Here is a 20,473-nt window from a genome sequence, read left to right as displayed (position 1 = left end):
ATAGTGCAGAAACAGATTTATGCGTGTCTTCGAGACCAAGTGCATTCAAGTCTTCTTTTGTCGGCCTCATATCAATCCTTGCCAGTTTCGCTTCGTGGTCATACCAAACCTAAAAATTGTTTAATGTAATGCAATGCTCTGATTGGCTACACACATTTAAGAGAAAGACATTGGCTACCGTTCCTGATAAAGGGACACTGAGATCAAATCGAGCTTGGCCGTATCGATCGACACGTGAATTCTCTTTAAAGGCGAAGACAAGCTATAAGACCTGTAAACACGCCTTATATGGGCCATAAAAAGCTTGTTTCAACAACTAGAAAACGCGCATGAGCAGTATGTATTTCATCAGACCTCGCCGCAACACAAGAATGCTTAAGCTGGCTTCACTAATACCGAAAATATTGGCGATCAAGAATGGCGCTCCTCCCCCCTCCCCTCAACTCATCGTGCACCATTGCAGACCAAAATATTGAATAAAACAAGTCGCGACGGTGCTCTACTGCACCCTGCCGAGCCCGCGTCACTTGGGGGCGTTTAATGAAAGGGCGCACACCGAAAGATTAGCTGACGTCAGCAGAAAGGGGGCGCACGCAGAGGCGTTGCCCTAATCTGTTTTGCGTGGCCACCAAAAGCACTTTTTAAAAATAATTTGTAAATTATAGGCCCTCCAGAGCTTTTCAATAGACCACACCTATGGCTTTCTTGAATCAGAATATCACCGCAATAATCGTTTCAGGGTCCATTCCAGATGGGAACGCAAAATACCATATAACTTGTTTCAACAAAACTTCTGTTTGGGCTAGATGGTGCATAGCTTATTTTGAAATGAATTCAAGCGTGTTCTTGTGCGCTTGAATTCATTTAAAAATAAACTTGTTTTAAGCTTGTTAGAGGGAACTCCAAATTTTGGGGAGTCGGTCACGAACAAACGAATTCTTGATATGTTTACAGCGAGCTGTGTATGCAAACTAGAGGCACATGATTGTTTTCCAGTCCGGAATTCTCGCCCGGTGATCATGTGACCTAATAACTTTGCAGCTGCGTGTTCTGCCATTGAATCGGAACGTGCTGGTCCTAGTCCAAGCCAATTTCATTGAGTGAGGAGAAGTGCTTACAATGTGCTATCATCTATTAACAAAATTTTCTTGGTGGCGTGGAGCGGGCTCGGCTCGAGACCAAAAGGTCACAGGTTTCACTCCACAACTTGACGAAACATTTTTTTTTTTCATTTAAACGAAGTTGTTTTATTCAAGGGCACCAATAAATTTGTTGAGCCGTTGTTAGGACCTATGTCTGAACCTTAAATAAATCAGCAGATGCTTGTGAGAGGACTTCCAGGGAGAATCTATACATTTACAGAAAACTGTACGAAAAGCCTTGAAAACTTGGCACTAATATACCTAAAGAGGGTTAAAGCTTTTACCACTAGTAGGCATTAGTTCGAAAAAACTTCTCGAAAGCGGCGACGACCTCGCCAGTTTACGATTTTTTCGGTTGCAAGTAAACAGTAGTTTACACGATTTTATTAAAATTATAACTACGCATCGCGCACGCGAAGTTTTCAGCAAAGCGAAATAATTCCTTTCACATGCAACCTGGAGCTGAAATTTATTTCGACTCATAAATAAATGGTTGTCTGCGTGATGAACTCAATCAGTCGGCAGTTTGAACGAGTGGCCCTTAACTACGCGTTCTACTTCGTTCCTTCTTCATTTCGCCTTACTAGTTATATACCATCGTATCAGTTACGACCAGGCCTAAATGAGAATGGCCGCTTAATCATATTCTAGTTGGGAACGTGACTCCTTGTATGATTATCTCGAGGTTGATTTTTCGGCCAGCCCACCTCTACAGCTGTCTGATTTTGTAGTCTTATGGCCCAGAACTGTGGGTTCTGTAATATAGCCGAACTTGGCTACATAGTACGGCTCGGTGGCTACTATTTTCCTTTTCATTCACAAATTCTACATATCGAACTGAGGTTATTTCGTCTTCTTCTTCACAGCTTTACTCCAATTTTTACGCAAGGTCGCTTTTCTTATAGAGCCCTCTCCCCTTACCTCGGCCATTAACTCGTTCCCTCGTGAGCTTCTCGTGAATATGCCTCACTTTTATTCCACTTAGTCTTTCTACTACTCCTGGGTCGTATTTCAGACTCTTCCCACCAACTCCAATGCAACACTGTGCTGAACAACATGCCCTGACACCGTTGTGCTCAAACTGCGTAATTCGACCTAAACAACAGACATGTACGAAACAACAAATTTGACAACTAGCCCACTCGCATGTACTACTGAGCAATAAATTTGATATTTATGCATGCAAATACTAACCTTTTTGAAGGAAGTTGACTGAAACCCTCCTTTGAGGAAGCCACTGCCGTTAAGTTGAAATTCCATTATTTCGACCTCGTAATTAAACGAAGACGGTACATTTGGAAGTCGGGCTCTCTTGGGAAAATATTCGCAATGCAGTCCTTTCGGAACCTAAAATATGACAGCATGGATAATGCAATTAAATCATTAATCATTGCTGAATTAAATAAGGATGAGAGAGAGAAATGAGATCAGCTCTATACGAAAGGCACCCCGACACATTCCCATGCTTTTCTTTTTTTACACATAATAAGGCAAAGCTTCGTTCATCGACCCCAATTTACTCGAATAAAAAGAAAATAATCTGTGCATCCAGTTCAGTCCTGCCAAATATATGTACCACCATCGGAGGATGGTACACCGGTATGGTGTGAAATTGTCGCTATATCAGTGGGACTGGATCGCGTATCGGTTAATTCTGGTAGGCGCCGGACTTCGCATATGTACAAGAGCGCCGGAGACGGGGCAATGATGATGGGGATCAGTGACTTATTAATCTGGCTACTAACGCTCGAGTGACATCGCTGTCCTACCGTAATGTGAAGGTACTGTACACAAGTAACTCTGATCCTCCCTCGAGTGCGCATGGTATGAATGTTTTCTTGCTTTGCGCGGCTTGAGTAGCCTGTAATAGTTTTAAATTACACGTTGTGCGCCTATGCAGGGTGTGCGTTATTTAAGGTCTCGAGTTTGAGCTTGATAGGATTCCATGGTGCGAGATTTTGAGCTGTTATACTACCGGCGAAGTCAGTAAAAATCTCCAAACTAGCAGGTTGTTTAACTAACTGAACAGTAAATGCTCACCTGTTAATTAATGCTAAATTACTTGATAACTGTTATGAATACATTCCTTATTTATTTAGAGGCTCATAGGATCACGTAAGCCTTAACCTGGTCACTTATTAGATTTTTGAAAGTGCCATTTTCAACGGTGCAGCGCGAGGAATTCTGGGGCCGAACACGAAGGAGACACTCAGCAGCCGGAGAATCAACCAGCCAAGCCTACGCACGGCCGGTCTCAAGGCGCGCCCTCTACCAGCCGGGGCCTACAAGTGCACAGGTGCATCGGGGTGTGATGAGCGCTCGTAAGCGTGCGCTACAGCGGTCTGTCAGTCTCAAAAAACTTAATTTCAGGTACAGGAAGTTTGAGGTGGCTTTCCACCAGGTGGGCTCTTCGTTACAGAAACTGAGGTGAATGGCACTTGCGAAAATCTAAAAACTTATACGGATATTAGTTACAACGGGCCACAAACCTGTCGGTAAAATGCGGAGCCAATAGTTGAAACACTAACAATTCCCCATTAATTAGCAAGCGTACCAGCTCAAACATCTTAAGTCTACTTTAAAACATATCAAAGCTGACAATGTCACATCGAGGAGTGCGCTCTTCGTATGCAGAAATCCTGCTTTTAAAAATTGCTGAAAGCACTACCTAAAACACCGTCTATGTGTTTCTCTCTCTCTCTCTCTGCCGATACATTCAGAAGTAAACGCGTTCAAATGAACGCACCACGACTGCCGACACTCTATTAGAAGCAGCATGACGTCTAAAAGAAGACATTCGGAAATGTTCCAATGTTCATATTATATGTGATGGAGACACTGTTAAAAATTGGCCGTTATTTACATTTCAAGGTAATGCCGTCTTTTCTGCGGCGCTCTATTTCAAAATCCCCCAATCAGTCTTGCCTTGTTCTCAAGGGTGTGAGAATCAGCAGAACTACTAACCTCAAACATTGCAGACGTGAATTCGGGGTTATTTTGAAACCACGGAACATACTTCATTACGTAAACTTCCTCCCGTGTTTTATGTATGTTCGGTCCGCGCATTTCGATAAACAATGGAATCCGCTCTTCACCACTTGGGTAGTAAAACGGCAGATCTGAAGAGAGACGTATAAAAACAACACTCACTAAGAGTCCGCAGTATATACTGAAGGCTTATAACTCCCAATACGAATGTAGATAGGCAGCCGCAGTCCGTCCCCGTCTACTGTTTGACCCCTCGACTAGGCAAAACTGCGCGAAAGAATAACAGTACGAAGCGTACTTCCAGCCCAGGTGAAACATTTCTTTTTTTTTCAATATGCGTCGTTTGTTAGTTTAATTTCATTCGAGCAGGCCTTTAAAGACTAAAAAACCTTTAGATGTTGCAGAGTAAAAACGACAGTATAAAAGCCTGCACTTATCTGATAGTTTAAAGACAAAGCACTGGTGTGGCCTGGAAGTAAAAGGGGAAAATTAAGCTCCTATGCTTGGGATATAAAAAGTATCCAGTAATTTAATTCAGAGCAGACTTCCTTTCGCGCGGCCAAAAGTAGGTGTCATGCAGCAAGATGAGACGGGTCTAACGTCTAGAAATTTCACATGCTTTTAAAGTGTCGTAGTTTACAATTTGGGGATAATTAGGACGTGTGAGGTTTTAAAAAAACATCTCACATCACGCAAAATATGAGTATAAGTATGTGGCTGACCACATGCTATCGGGAACCAGCTTGCCACGCGCATTGACACCTGCTTTGTCCTTGGTATGCAGAGAGTGAAAATGCTATAAGAGCCCTAAGTCGAATAATGACATTCCAGTTGAATGAAACAATCCCAAATCAATATTGTACGTTCATTTTGGTGGGCATGGCACATGTTACGAAGGAACCGCCTCGTGATGTAACCAGATGCTTCCACGTAACCTTCGTCATCATCAGAAGGGAGAAAAGAAAACAATGCAAATCAGAAAAGAAAACAAATCAAGAGTTCCGGTACTTATGGCAAGCAGTGTAAATTCTGTACAGAAAACCTGCGAGCAACAGCAACCTAAGAGCAAACACATCTACGTTCTCAGCTGCCCTTCATTTCCACCTAACAACCGTTCCACAAGCTGCAGGCACGATTTATGCGAATGGACGCCCATTGCCTCAGCCAAACGTCCGGCAAAAGGGCAGCTTTCACCAGGTATGCTAAGAAGGCCGTAGATCTTATGGCAATTTTAACTCTGAAGGAATCGCAAAGTTAGCCGTGAAAGAAAAATAGTGGAAGACTGGTGTGGTTTGGAGGAAATTTGTCCCAAGAAAGAGCGGCCTAGAATCACCATTGCGCGTATCTTAAACATTTTTTTTTTTCAAGGTATGACATCTCCCGATACTTACGTTTACCCCAGTGAAAGTCGGAGCGAAGAGAGTAATTCAAATATTCTTCGTTTATACAGCCTCTGAAAATTTCAGAGCGAATGTTTCGAGCCTCTACTCCAGTCCTTTCATCTTCGAAAGTGTAGTTGTACGGAGGACCATATCTCAAGGCACGGTTGGCTGTGGCCATAATTTGGCGACCAGGGCTTGCCGTCTTCGAGACAGGGTACGATAGAATCTCAAACTCGGGCTTGAAATCAGACATTTCAACCGCTTTGCACGTGTCTTCAATCTTCGAGCTCCAGCCACTTCTTTCTGTAAAATGAAGAAAAAAAAAAAGCATAGTAGAAGGGCGAGGATAATGTTCCGCCAAACTTCTTTTCAAGATGTATACATTTCACTATTCATAACAATGCAAACTGAAAGGAAAGCACTTAAAGGCTGCGCTTTACCTTTGGGCTGCAATTCTTTCTGTATTGGGCAACCACTGCGCACCCCGGAGCACCAACCTTAACAACCACCAAGGTAAAGGAGATCTTTAACCATGTACTTGTGCGTATAAAAACTAATTTTAAGGCTTTTGCGTGCTTTGGGAATGTCAGACACTAATCAATATGTTTATTTTCTTTTATTGACAGCAACATTGATGTACAATGTACGTGATTACACATAACATTAATTTTGCGAGATGAAGCCATGACGCAATGTGCACAAAACCTAGAGCACTTCCAATCGCTTAAGACGGTGATGACTCCATTACATCGTGATGAAGTCTTTCGACTCAGATGTGATGTAAATGCGCGTAGAAAGATTCTGATCAGGTTTCGCGAGAAAGAATGCTACCTTGCCGATACATGAATTACAATTACTCTCGTTTAGCAGCACGTTCGCAATACCCTGGCCGCTTGCAAAACGCTTTTGCAGAGCGGAGAGAGTAGAAATTGGAACACTTATCATACGTAAGAAATAAAAACTTCCGAGAGCACGGCAGAATCTGCAGTGGAGAAATATGAAAGACTGAGAGTTTCTGCTACACACGGTACATCGCGTGCTCTTGCAAGCAACGCCAGGTATCATGCCCCACAGTAGAAATTTCCTTGGTGGGCGTTCGTTGCAGTGCTCCTGCAGGTGTAGCATTGAGCGGCACACCCTCGCTTCAGCCGCGTGGCGCTCTCATAGCCGCCTGACATTCTCATGCAACTTGACTGTTGCGTGACCTTAGCCACATGAAATTTCATGCAACATGACTGTCACGTGACAATGTTACGTGATACTCTCATAGTAGCGTAACATGTTCATGCAACTTGACTGTCACATGACCTTTCCACGTGATACTCTCATGTAAGGTGACATTTTCATGCAACTTTGGCTGTCAAATAACTTTGTCACGTGACGCAATTTAACTGTCTCATGACCTTGTCACGTAATACTCTCATAGTAACGTGACTGTGCAACTTGACTGTCACATAAACTTATCACGTGATACTCTAATAATCACGGGACTTAACATACTTCATTCCACTACTTTTCGAATCATGACCAACTGATGACGTTACACCCGGGGACACATTTTGCCGACAGATTCTAAAGGACACTTCCGGTGCCGACATAGCCTAGTAATGCTTTCGCTTAATAAAACAAATACGCACACTAATTACAAATGTTGTGTGTCATTTTTCTCAGTAGCATGCAGAGAGGTATCTTGCACGCATGAATGAAACACAGGACGGGTGCTGTCCTGTGGTTGCTTGCATTCCTTCGTCCTCGTTTTTTCGCGCTCGTCTTTCATCACTTAACCGTAAACCAAATAGCCCAGACAACAGTCTTGATTAGTTCTTCGATTCGAAGAATGGTCGTAAAACTGCTAGACGAGCGATTTGGTACATAATTAAGCAAACAACAGCGCAACAACGGAGACAAGAGAGTAGAAGCGCTGGTCCAGACTTCTTTCTATTCTCTTGTCTCCGTTGTTGCGCTGTTTTTTACTTAAGAATGCTCATGTATAGGCTGAAGTGACGCCGCAGGAGCCGTTTCCTAAGCTACTTCCAAACATTACAGACAAACCTAGTTGCATCTCTTGTCAGGAGCAAATTGATCGAGTCACGCGTGCGAGCAGCTTTGAGCATGAAAAAATAAAAATAAAAATTACAACGCTTTGCTGCAATATATACATGAGATAAATATAAAGCGCGCTACTTGTTTTCTCAATGGCGATAATATTGCCTGGCCAGTTCTGCCGAAAGTACACCCTTCTTCAAAATTATGTGGACCATGCAGCGTGCTGACGAACTCTTTAGTGGGCCCTTCGTGGTGTACCAAAAGCTTCGAATGTCTAAACGGTGAGTTGGACTGCTGTTGTCACATGGCCTTATTTTTATTTTTGCTAATTTTTGACCTGTGTGTGTGTGAGTGTCGCCTCTCTTGTCGTTGTCTTTGTTCGCGCTTAAAAAACCCCTACATCAAGATGAATCCCCAACTTGTCCAACAGGAAGTTTTAATGATATTGTCCCAGCCCCACCTCCCGATAAGTTCGATGCTCATGGATGCTTTATGAAAGCCCGATTACACCTGTCGATAAGCCGTCCTATGGGCCAGGGCATTTTCAACCAGGGGTCTGCGCTGTTGAGGATGTCCAATGCAGGAAAAAGCGCCACTCTTATTTTTAACGCAAACTTGTCTTTAAAGCTATGAAATCATCGCGTTAATGGCTGCCGTCCGCGTTTCCTGGTTTGCGCACATATATAGTCTCTGCTTGCTTAATTACGACTATTTCAATTTGTGCTTGTGATGTGTGAAGCATTCTGATTAGCATACAGCCTAAGCTACCACACTATCCACCTACCAGTTGTAAGCGACCAGCCTCTGTGCAGAATACCTGACTTGGCATCCAAGAGCCCTGGAAGGCTGGTTCCTATCCTACCCTCCAACCTCATGTGAGCAGCCAGAGTTTACATCTACCTCCTTCCAACTATGCTACAGCGCGTGGTATCGCTAGGTCACAAAACACACCTACAAAAACAGTGCTCTGCCCTTCACACCCATCAGTTTTAAGGCGAAAGCCTTTATGGCTCAGATTGTCGCGGTGTCCGTCCGGTCACATTATAGCTGTCAATCATATGACGTCATCATGACGTCATCAGAAAAATAAAAACCCTTCCTCCACCGATAATCGAAACTCCCCCCATCAGATCTCCAGCCGAGTGCTTTAACTAACTGCGCCAAGCCCGGAATCGTGAAAAGATATAATACTTCTACTTGTCTACCATGAGAATGATAGTAGCGAAGATAGTGACGCTGCAATTAGTGATTATGACAGTGATGACAGTAGCGATGATAATGACGGTGCATTTAGTTGGTAACGGGAGCAAACGTGATGCACCCTGCGCAGCAGCAACGCTCAAACTTTCGCATTTTTGCATTGTAGATTCAATAGTGCACTCGGAAATTTTCGCTTACAACGCCGGCGTCAGATTTCCTAGACAAAGGGGCCTTTAAGGTCATCGCAATAAAAGAGACATTTCCACAATGGCATTCATGTTCTGCTCTGTATGCAGCCGCTCGGAATGTTATCGCGTTTGTTATCACGTGGCCTTTAACACGACGGCCTTAAAGGTCAGAGCCGTCCTGCCCAAAATCCTGCGTTGCGTTGGTGTTCTCGGTGTTGTAAAGAAAACGAGAACACGGCCATACCTCTGGCAGGTGGCCAGTGACATGGCTGGCCCCGATTCAACGGCGAGTTGTATGATATCACGAGATCACATGGCATGGCGAAGTTGGGAAGAGCTGCCAACTCGAGTAGCTCACTTGAGGTGAGAGGGTGGAATGGGAATAAACTAGTGACTCTTGGATCCCTAGTCAGGCACGTTAACCAAATGTAACGCAGGGACCTTCGAACAGTTTGTTGAGGAGCACTTCATATCTATATCGGGTGGCATTCCACATAATGCGGTTATTTTGACTACATGGTAATGAGAATTGTTTGAAATAATGGAGGCGAAAATTAAGAGATAAGTTACTGAGTGAATGGCAACATAGATGTATGCAAAAGAATATCCACAAAGTGAGCAACGTACAGACTCTTCGCTGGTTTGTGCGACCTAACGAGACCGTGGCAGAATAAGAGAAATAACATGGCTGCGCAGTATGAAAAAGCGCTGAGCAAGGGTTGAGGGAGAGCCTCAGTTCACCGACTTGACAACCAAACGACAACAAGTCCACTTCTCGAAACGTTGGCTCGACTTGCAAACTAAGACCCCCCCTCTACCTTTGTTCAGTGCTCTTTCATGTTAATGAGACCACATGGTATCAGAAAGTTAGGAGGAGCTTCCAACTCTGGTTCCTCATTTGAGGGGGGAACTTGGAATAAGAATCAACTTTCCAGTGTTCTTGAATTCTGAGTAAGGCACGCTACAAGTTTTTTTCGTTGTTGTTTTTTAGATGAAGGTCCAGATGTACTCGCCTTTGACGTGTGCAGTGCGTGAACAAATTGCATGTGCTATGCGATCGAAAAATCCGATCAAAGTATTCGTTTCGTGCATTCTAACATTAAAGTTTGCGAACATCGTCACTTACCTGGCCTCTGTAGCCGATACGAAGTCACGGTGCTTCTGGCATAATCGTAAATGTCGGCGAACTCCATACCAAGGACAGAAACTGAGATCTTGGCTCTCTCTCCGTAGTAGTCGAAGTACTCTTCAACCCAAGCGGAGTGCGTCGCATGAAAACTGTTCATTTCGTACTTTGCGATGTAACTGTGGCCGATGTTAGGGGGCTGTGGCAGATTCTCCTTGTCACCTGAATTAAATAAAGTGAGATGGCCATTAGAACATCACTCTCACTCCCTGACATTGTGCTTCTCGAGTTAGACTATGGTTAGAGAGGTTTTAAAAAAAATGTACGCGAACCTCGTTATAGCCATCGTTGAGATCGCCCACATTGGTGGTAATGTCAAATCTTACCGCGCACGCGTGCCTATGTATCCGAAGGGAATTATGAAACTTCGTATTTAGGACACCGCTCCCGTGTTATGTGAATCTTAAGCGACAAGTACAACGTCTATATATATATATATATATATATATATATATATATATATATATATATATATATATATACGTTTGCGACAAAACGTGCATGGCTCCCTGGCTTCTGCATGCTTTTGTTGCTGAAGGTATCATAAAAAATTAATATTTCTTAAAGGGACAGAACACTGGAATTCAGGTCTCGATTTCCTTTTGCCGAAGTGGAAAGAGTGATGTCTAAAATTTTCGATTCCATAACGGTTTTGTTAGAAACGCTGTAGAAACTTTTTTCCGGGAATTTTTCGATCAATGCGTGCGCCCGTTTTTATGTAGTCCGATGCTGGAAACCATGAGCAACGACCACGATGACGACTGGTGGTCGACGAAAAAGACGTACAGAAAACGTATAACTTTCACTCGCCAGAAAGTAATCAGAATTTTTTTGCGTAGAATGATGTGTTTTTCAGTTTCACACTCAATGCTGGTACGGCACAATAACGCACGCCCTCGTCGACGAAAGTTTTAGTGGGCACCACTGTCATCGCTTCATTCACGAAATTGTAAACACTGTGGCGCCATCTAGTGGAAAAACCTGAAAGCATACCCAAGAATAAAGGTTTATGAATGAATGAATGCAGGGGTGGTTTTCATTTGAGGACGCACTGGAGAGAGCGCAAATTACAATAAATTATGGCCAGCACTCCTAGAAGAAAAAAGAACAGGGTGCAGTTACGAAAATCAGCAAAAATCAGCAAAAATCAGCATGTAGTCACGTGGGGGGCTACACTGAAAGTACTAGGGTTTCTCCGCTAGAGAGCGCCTGGGTTGTTTTATGTGAATTTCAATGGCAAATTAAAATTATAAAGCCTCTTTTCTTTGATACTGTAGTGCTCGATCTGTACTATATGAGGCAAAATCTTTTCATCGCCACCATAATCCCATGACATATTTTGGCCAGTGTTCTGTCCCTTTAACGTAGTTGGGTTAAACAGGCGTCCTTAGTAGAGCGCTATTTCATAATTTCCGCAATTTGATTACCGATAGTAAGAAGTCTTTAAATAAGTGGCCAACATCGCACTAACATTTAATGCACGTTATCTTCAGTGTGCACTTCACCTAACCTATTTATAACCATGCAGCAGAACATCTTATTGTGTGCACTATTATCACTTATCTCCAGAATTCTTTAAGCCATGTCTCGTTCTTACTTTTCATGCCCGCAAAGTCTTGCGAACCTTTTTCTACAAATATTGAAAGAATGTAAAATACTATGTTTTTCGCGTTATGCGTGCGAGAGTAGCGAGCATAATATAGCAAAATGATTTATTTCAAGCAAAATCAGCCAATTGAAGGCGCGGGAAAGCGGTTCCCTACCCTAAATCTGAAGAAATAACCAGGAACTTCACTTTTGCTTTTTCGACCACGCATATGAATGCTGTCATACGCAAATGCAGCAACACAGGCAAGCAGCCTACAGTGGAAAGTTGTACGCTCATTCGCTTGCCTTTTCCTATGTTCTCCCAGTTGTAGCTCACTGTAAATAACTTGGCGATGATCACGAGAACGACGCCCTTGCACAGAGAGAACAGGCCTCGTGGAGAGCGCCAAAAGTTTTCTCTGAACGTGCGCGAAGGAACTCTTGATTTGACATAAATAGCAAGTGCACACGACAGCTAGAAAATAAAGGGTATTTTGCCACTTATCTTTTGTCACTGTGTTTTCTATGTTTGGTTTGGTTTGGTTTGTGGGGTTTAACGTCCCATAAGCGACTCAGGCTGTGAGAGACGCCGTAGTGGAGGACTCCGGAAATTTCGACCACCTGGGGTTCTTTAACGTGCACTGGCATCGCACAGCACACAGGCGCCTTGCTTTTCGCCTCCATGGAAAAGCGGCCGCCGAGGCCGGGATTCGATCCCGCGCCCTTGGGCACAGTAGTCGAGCGCCGTAACCACTGCGCCACCCCGGCGGGGCTTTTTCTATGTGACTGTCCCTGAAGTAGCTTTAGCAAAGTACTTAACAACTATACAGCTTGCTTGTACTATGGCTCGCCGAGTCGCAGTACATTCCCTTAACGCACATTAGTCCTACAGTTGCTCGCACAAGAAAAGAAACAGGAGTAGGTTATAATGCCGCTAACCGTGTTAAACTTAAAAAAAAAATCAACATGTGAGCGTAGCAATGCCACATACAGCACGTAATGAAAACCGTACATGTACAAATGAGTAAAATTTCTAAAAAAAATTTCCTGAAGGACTTTGTTTCTTTTTTTTTTTTCAACAGGACGCGATTGGCCAGGAGCTTCAAGCGATGAGATTCAAGGATGGTATTTTTTGCGTCGAGCAGTAGTGATTGTTATCCATATCTCAAACTATTGTCAGGCATGCGCACAGAATAGAAGGAAGGGCAAAAAGAGGCTCTCCGGAATAGAGGTTGAAGAAGAGGAAGCTCACCATCTGTTGGTTAGCACGTCAGGCTAAGGTGCAAAACCACTCTGTAAATAAACCTTAACAGTGTGGTGGAGGTGCGGGGTAAACATCCTTCTTGGTGACAGACTGACAGTATTGAGGCGGCGATAGTCGACACAAAATCGCCAGCTGCCATCTTTCTTTTTCACGAGAATCACAGGGGCGGCCCATGGGCTAGATGATTCCTGAATGATTCCTCTTTGCATCATATCACGGACCTGTTCGTCAATTATCTTGCGTTTTGAAGGTGAAATACGGTATGGTGTCTGTCTAATCGGGTGTGCAGATCCAGTGTCGATCATGTGATGGGTGCGGGAAGGCGCAATCGGTGGTGGCTGATCTCGAACAAAGCCGAACACATCCGCTTGTTTCATAAGAACCTCCATTAATATTCGGCGGTCGTTGGTGGGTAGCGATTCATTTATCATGGACTGAAACTCGGAATCAGCATGATCGGGACGACTAGTTGAACGAGCAACGCCGTCACTGAACGCGGCGATGTGCATAGAAAGGCGTTCTTCAAAGTCGGCGAGTTTCAAACCACGCGGCAATACGGCAGGCTCATTGGTATGGTTGACAGTCCAAAGCGTGGCACGGCCCTCGTGTACTCGAACAACGCTGCGGGGCACCAACACACTCTTTTTGGCACCGGAAAGGGAAGCGGGTTCCACCAGAGCCTCGAAGGCATTGGGAACCGCGCCCGAAGACACAACTGGGACGAAGATGGCGGACATCGCCGGAACGACGGTATCCTCGAAGACAGAAAACACTTGGACAGCCCGCGGCGATTCTTCTATAAGAGCCGATAGAAGGTTGGGGCTTATTGATATCTCGCCACTGTTGAAGTCGAGAGTTGCGCCCCACTGCTGTAAAAAGTCAACTCCTAGAATAACGTCGTGCGTAGAGCCAGGGAGCACCGTAAATTCAGTTCTAAACTCGTGTCCAGCCATCGCTACATTTACATAACAAATACCAAGCGGAACAACGATTTTCCCCCTACACCTCGAAATATGGCAGTTCTATCCCAGCCAAACATAATTTTGCGGCCGAGACGGTTCTTAAAATCCAAGCTCATCACGGAAACTGTAGGTAGCACCCGTATCCACTAAGGCCATAACATAAACACCATCCACTAACATTTCCAAGCGGTTCTTCAGCATAAACACCGGTAGAGGAATTGGCAATATTGATGACCTGGCGACCGCACCTCCATCGGCCGCACACGCTAGTTTCTCGGTGGCGGAGAACAACGGCGGGGAGAAGGCGATTGTCGGGAGCAGCGGGCAGGAGGAGTCAGGCTGCGATCAGAAATTGGTGAGTCGTTGCGTGGTGGTACGTAGCGGTAGGAGCCCGAAGGAGGGGGATAAGTCGGGTCACGGACTTCTGGACTCACGGTAGAACGGCGATTTGTCCATTGGCGTTGGTAGCGTGGTGCCGGGTTCCGGCGACGGCAGAATCCGGATATGTGGCCAAGCATACCAGAGCGGTAACAGACGGGTGGTTCACGAGCACGGACCAAATAATAGTCCTCGGTAACAGGATCGAAGCGATCAGCAAAGTCCAGCCGCTGGGGTTGTTGCGGAGGAGGTGGCGCTCTGTAGTGGGAACGAGCTAGGGGAGCAGGCCCATATGAGTCGTTTCGGTGGTCAAGGACGGGAGGAGGAGTGGTAGAACCCCAAGAGCGCTGGATGGGAGCTGCCTGCGGGGAGCAGCTATCACGGGGGATTGCACTGCGGTTCGCATCTTGATGGCGGGAGAGCTCATCACGGACAATTTCGCGAATCATGTCGGCCAAATGCGGAGGCTCATGTGAGTGCTCGTGAGAATCCATGCTTGCAACAGTGGTCACGTTAGGCAGACGGCCGAATTTCGGGGTTATGCGACGCAGCTTTAAAGTTTCAAACGTACGACAGTGCTTGATCACGGCCGTGGGAGAATCTAAGTTTTCTTTTGTAATTAAAAAGTTATATACGTCCACCGCGATGCCCTTTAAGAGGTGGCCAACTCTGTCTTCGTCAGACATGCTCGGATTCACCACTTTGCAGAGTTTTACGACCTCTTCTATGTACATCGCGCATGTTTCACCAGGCCCTTGGGCTCGCTGGAATAAAGTCTGCTCAGCGCATTTCCATTTTCCCATGGTATCCTTGAAACAACTTCGAATCTCCTCTTCAAAACGATCCCAGCTCGTTAGGGACGCTTCATTGTTCTCAAACCATGTCAGGGCTGTGGAGTCCAAAAAAAAAAACAGCATTACAGTGGCATCCCTGCGATTGTACTTGCTCACCCGCTGGTAATTGGTGAGCCACTCGTCCACGTCTTCGCCAGCCTAGCCAGAAAAGGTCAGCGGCTCGCGGTAATGCTGCCATGCGGGTGCCGCTGGACCTGGCTGCCGTGCGTAGCCGTCTTGGATCATTGTGGCGGTCAAAGGGGGAAGCCCAGCGAGTCGTCGGCTCGAACGAGGAAGAGACGAATCCGTGGTGATCGTTGCAGCACCTTCCACCACACCACACCTTAACACTATAATCATTACCGCTTTGTTTGAGTCACTACCGTTTGTATGTAGGCCTCTGCACTGGGGGATCTGCTTTCTCGTTTCCTCTATTGTAACCCTTAACCTCATGCGTAATGAAAGTTGCAGCCCCTAATAACTAAAAAATTCGACAGGCAACGCAGAGACAGCATAGAGAGAAAAAAATTATGCAGAAATCTTTGGCTAAAATTTTAACATCGTGCGGAAGTGGCGTTACATGAATTGCTTTTCTGTCGCCTACGTTTCTACGGTCGGCTAGCATGAGACGCCTATTTGTGAAAAATTACAGAAATATATTTTATATATTGGCTACACGACTGCGAGACTTGACGTTGCCTCGGAGATGTTTCAGCTGTTATGCAGCTGTTATGCATAGCAAGTTAGCGACAGGTTAATATTTAACTGTTGCTATGCAGCGTTCCTATGCAACTGTTAACAAATCACAAGTGCTCAGCGATCTAGACAGGATTTTGTTCGGGGTAGTCGGAAAAGTGCTTTCGCACTAAGGTCAGGTGAGAAGTTGGTCAAGAAAATTACAGTCATTAGGTACTTCCAGAATTAAGACAAACTATTGTAGCAAGCTTTGATAAGTTGCGTAAGGCATAAGCCCCGAATACACAGCTTTTACAAAGTAGAGCAAATAAAGGAGTTGAGCGGACCCTAACTACGAAGCCAAATGGCACGGACGGAAAAGACACGCACAAAAAACAAATCCGTGCGAATTTAGTATAGGAAAGAGGTCAGACATAAAATGTGTAGTTAAACATTGCAAACTAGCATTTGTTCCAGGCTCTAATCGCAAACTCGTGAAGAAGAAAATGAACTATGCATTCCTAGGCGACGCTAGTTCGTTGGGCACATCTCAGATGCATTAATAACAGCTTCTGAAGATTAAAATATTTCCTGTACTTCAAGAAGAGACTAACCTCTGATGAGGGATACAGAAGCCCTCTCAGGGCGCCTGACAATGCACACGCAAATACAGGTTTTTTCGAGCCAGCTCACGAACCACAAAAATTGCTCTATGAAAAATACAAGCAGCAGTTTTTGAAATGTAAACAAAACAGTTTGCAATGTTTAAACACCAGGGGAGGAGAGAACACATTATAGTTTCATTTTTAAAGAATTGGTGAAATGCGGCCGCAAGAATGAGCAAGCGCCTTTTTTTTTTTATCTATTGAAATTGCCAAATCGAATTCGAACATCAAAAAAGCCGATGACCATGGAGAAAAAGGCTCCAGATTAATGTCGTGCCAACTCGCCCATCAATCTACGCTATTCCTCTGAACTGGCTTCACAATAGGGCCCCCAGTGCTTGATTACATGACAGCATGGTTGTGTGAAAATTTTTAAGTTAGTTATACAAAACTCCGAAATAAAAATATATCTACACAAGTTAATATGGGCACACTTGAGGCGGCAGACAATTGTTCTTTGGCGACACAGCTATTGGGTAAAACATCAAAGCGACGAGCAGATAAACAAAAAAAAATCACACGGGAGAAAGAACAAAAAAAAGGGGAGGGGGGGGGGGGAAAGGGGGTAGACAAAGGAGGAATGAGAAAGAAAAAAAAAGAGGCGCAACAGTGCATCCGGTAAACAAGTGATTTGAAGGAACAGTAAAATCACAAATTGTGGATTAGCAGTAAAGCTGCATCCCCACTTACACTCACAACATCAGCTGGCACCTTGTTCCATTCAGAAATAGTACGTGAAAAAAAAAAAATGAGTACATTTTGTCGTTCGTTTTACACGCCATTTTCCGTATTTTAAAACTGTAGTCTATCCTGTTAGAAAAAATAGGGGGGTGTTTTGAGGTACTTTTCCTTATCAATACCTGTTGCACGGCCGCTCAATGCCTCCATTGAGCGGCCGTGCCTGTTGTTTCGGTGTATATTGAGTGCAGAAGTTTGAGCCTTTGCTTCTGGCGCCTTACCTGTAGCGGTTTCAGTTAAATGTGTTTCTGTCATATGTGTTATGCTGGCATGTCTGGAATCCTGCCTTGATATTAATCTGGGTGCGCGGTTTTATACAGCTTTCTAATTTATCAATCAGGTACCACTGAAGCGGATCCCAGACTGCGGACGCATATTCCAGTTGAAGGCTTACGTTACCAGTGACTTGTAAGCCGTATATTTAAGAATCTGAGGTGCAGTTCCAAGGGTCCTGCTGTAGGACATCTACATCATGTTCGTTACGGATTGGTCTATAAACAAAGCAGTCATCTGCGAATAGTCGTATTTGTGAAGATATGTTTGAAGGGATATCATTTGTATAGAATAAGAAGATTTATAGATTTGCATTATAAAATAAAAAAACTGCACTGCGTAACAATTAAATACATGAGGTTTATGAGCGTAACAGATATATGAAACATGAAACAATATGTATGTCGGATGAACTGCTGGCGGAAAAAGAAGAAAATGGAGCAATTACAGACACTGTCCCGAAAGCCACTAAATATATTTAAGTAGGAGGGCATAAGATGAGGCTGCATTTGAAGTCCATAATGTTCACGTCATTTCCAAATTTCCTAGGTTCAGGCATGTAGAGTGGTACGGATGTTTTGATTAGGCTTCATGTTCTGACATAATGTGTAAATGGCTTAAGTAGCGTCTGAGCAAGTTTTCTTTGTATACACCAGGGTCTGGAAGAGCAGTGAAGAAGGGTGATGTAGGGCTGTAAAATGGCGCATTCATGCCAGCGCGAATTAACTTATTTTGTAGATCATGACATCCATTATTATTTTAAAAGGTAGCAAAGCCCGTGTAAGTGAAAATAATTTACACTTGGCATACCGAGCTGAATATAAATCAGTAGTTTAGTGGTTCTGGCTAAGTATTAATCGCCATGGATTCTACTTAATAATATGAACTGCTGAAGTGTTTAGTACTTTACGATAAGTAAACCCGTAATTTTGAGATTGCGCCAGACGCAAGAGAAACGCTTGCTACCACAGATTCTACTTGCAAGTATTATATGCAATGAGTGCGGTTAAACATTACACCAAGGCACTGGAACTGCGGGCATATGTCAGTTACTCCATGGCTCAGTCAGTCTGAAAGAGGATAGTAGACCAAGGCTACGGTTTCTTTGTCTGAAAAGAAATAAAACGCTTTTATTTTATTTATATTTATGACCAGTTAGTTACTGAAACTTCAGAATGACAATTCTGGGAAACCTTAATAGGCATATTTAAGTATGTGCGCTGTGTTTGAACAGGTATACGTTGCACAGTGGTGTCATCGGCATATAAGTTTACTTGATTCTGATGTTAAGGATGTAACTAATATAAAGACCGATTAACAGAAGCGCCGTGATACTTCCTTGCCGCACACCTGACCAAATTAGTCTCGTGTCAGAATTTTTATCATTAATAACGACCGTCTGCTGGCATAGCTCGGGCTATGATTTTAATAGTTAAAGAAAAGTGCAGCGAAAGCCGCACTGGCCTCGTTTTTTTTTCTATGAAAGTAATGCGATTTAATAAGGTGAAAGACTTCAGAGCAATCTATGAATAAATGTAACATGCACAACCCTCATTCGAATGACTCCAGAATAATTTCCTTTTTTTTTTTTTTTGTTAGAACTGTTTCAGCCAAATCCTATTCATAAAACCGATTTGAGTTTAAATAATAATATTATGTTTAGTCACGATATACATCATACGGCAGTGAATTAGTATTTCTAGGCATTTAGAGCAGACAGTGTGTGTCGAGGTAAGCCTGTAACTTCCTGGAGCATTTCTGTTTTCCCATTTGTGCAAAACTATAACATTTGCAACGTAACCTTCATTGACGAAATTTCATTACTGATAATTAAAGTAAATACATATACTAGTACAGACGCAATCGTGTTTAAAACGTTTCAGTGGTACAGTCTGCGAACCCTATCCATGACAACAGTTGCTATTTTTATAGATGCAAAAATACTACACACTTCAGTTGATGTTGCAGCAGAACATTCATTGTCTGATTTGCTTCTAGGTTTGAAGTAGCGCAGCAGCTACAATTATAGCTGCTATTAGTCAGAGGCACAAAAAGATAGTTGAAGCAGTTTGCTACTTTTTTACATGTTTGCCACTGCGATTTCTGCTATCCGAGGCACCTCATTTCGGTCACGACATAAAACGCAATTGAGACGTTGCCAAATTAACTCGGACTTCCCCCTAACACTATCATTTAACAGGTTGTGAAACTTACAGCTTTTGTTTTTGTTTTTCGTGCTTTAAATGTCCCTTAATTAAGCATTGTCATATTTAATTAAAGCACTGTCAAATTTAATTAGTTCGGTTTGGTTTTTTAGGGTTTGTAGGTGAGAAGTATTGTATATTTATTCTTTTCACAAATTTCTTTAAACATCTGTTTGGAGCTCAAAGAATTTTTTTTTTCGTGTAGCATTCAGTATTTTCAGGTGAAACATTTATCACAAAGAAAATTGAACCTGGTATAAAAATAGTCACAAGACTTTCCTGGATCTGTATTACATAAAGCTTCAGCCCAGTGATATTTCCTGACGAAAGAGTTCTAAGCTGGCCATATTAATGTTGTGTACAGTTACTCGGAGGCTATGTATGATTTTCGGTGCGTAGATGCAGAGCTTAATGACGCAAATTATTGGAAAGTGATCGCTGATATACGCACTTAGTTTTTATGACAGCTTATTTGGATTATTTAAGTTTGTGAAAGAATAAACGACATTTAAAAATAACTTTCCGTGTCGGAACTTATTTAAGTTACTAAATTTATTAATTTCAAGTTTAGGCACAGTTTCTTTGCTCGCTTAGATATCTCGATTAAATCGATATCGAAATCTTCTCACAGTACTAATATAACCTGTCACATATCCTGCTAGTGAACTCATCAAGAAATGTAAAATGATGTGTCAGCCTCCTAAAGATTAAACTAACACACTGAAGATAGGGTGATGTGGCTAAACTGTTAATAATTCAAAA

General features: G+C 43.4%; 1 protein-coding gene across 1 annotated transcript in view; it reads right to left on the bottom strand.

The window, feature by feature from the left end:
- The window catches only part of LOC146186776 (uncharacterized), a 63,944-nt gene that overhangs the window by 32,538 nt on the left and 10,933 nt on the right, over nt 1-20,473 (bottom strand). The window contains exons 4-8 of the mRNA XM_084607397.1: nt 10,073-10,294; nt 5,522-5,815; nt 4,107-4,261; nt 2,337-2,489; nt 1-109 (exon numbers count right to left, since the gene is read on the bottom strand). The exon at nt 1-109 is cut by the window's left edge and continues 15 nt beyond it. Of these exons, the coding sequence (XP_084463523.1) occupies nt 1-109; nt 2,337-2,489; nt 4,107-4,261; nt 5,522-5,815; nt 10,073-10,294 (933 nt within the window). The remainder of the gene's footprint in view (nt 110-2,336; nt 2,490-4,106; nt 4,262-5,521; nt 5,816-10,072; nt 10,295-20,473) is intronic.

Source organism: Amblyomma maculatum, chromosome 6 (assembly GCF_055883805.1).
Source record: "Amblyomma maculatum isolate TAMU_Amacu chromosome 6, ASM5588380v1, whole genome shotgun sequence".
Taxonomy (NCBI): Eukaryota; Metazoa; Arthropoda; class Arachnida; order Ixodida; family Ixodidae; genus Amblyomma; species Amblyomma maculatum.
This window is presented reverse-complemented; position numbering and strand designations above follow the sequence as displayed.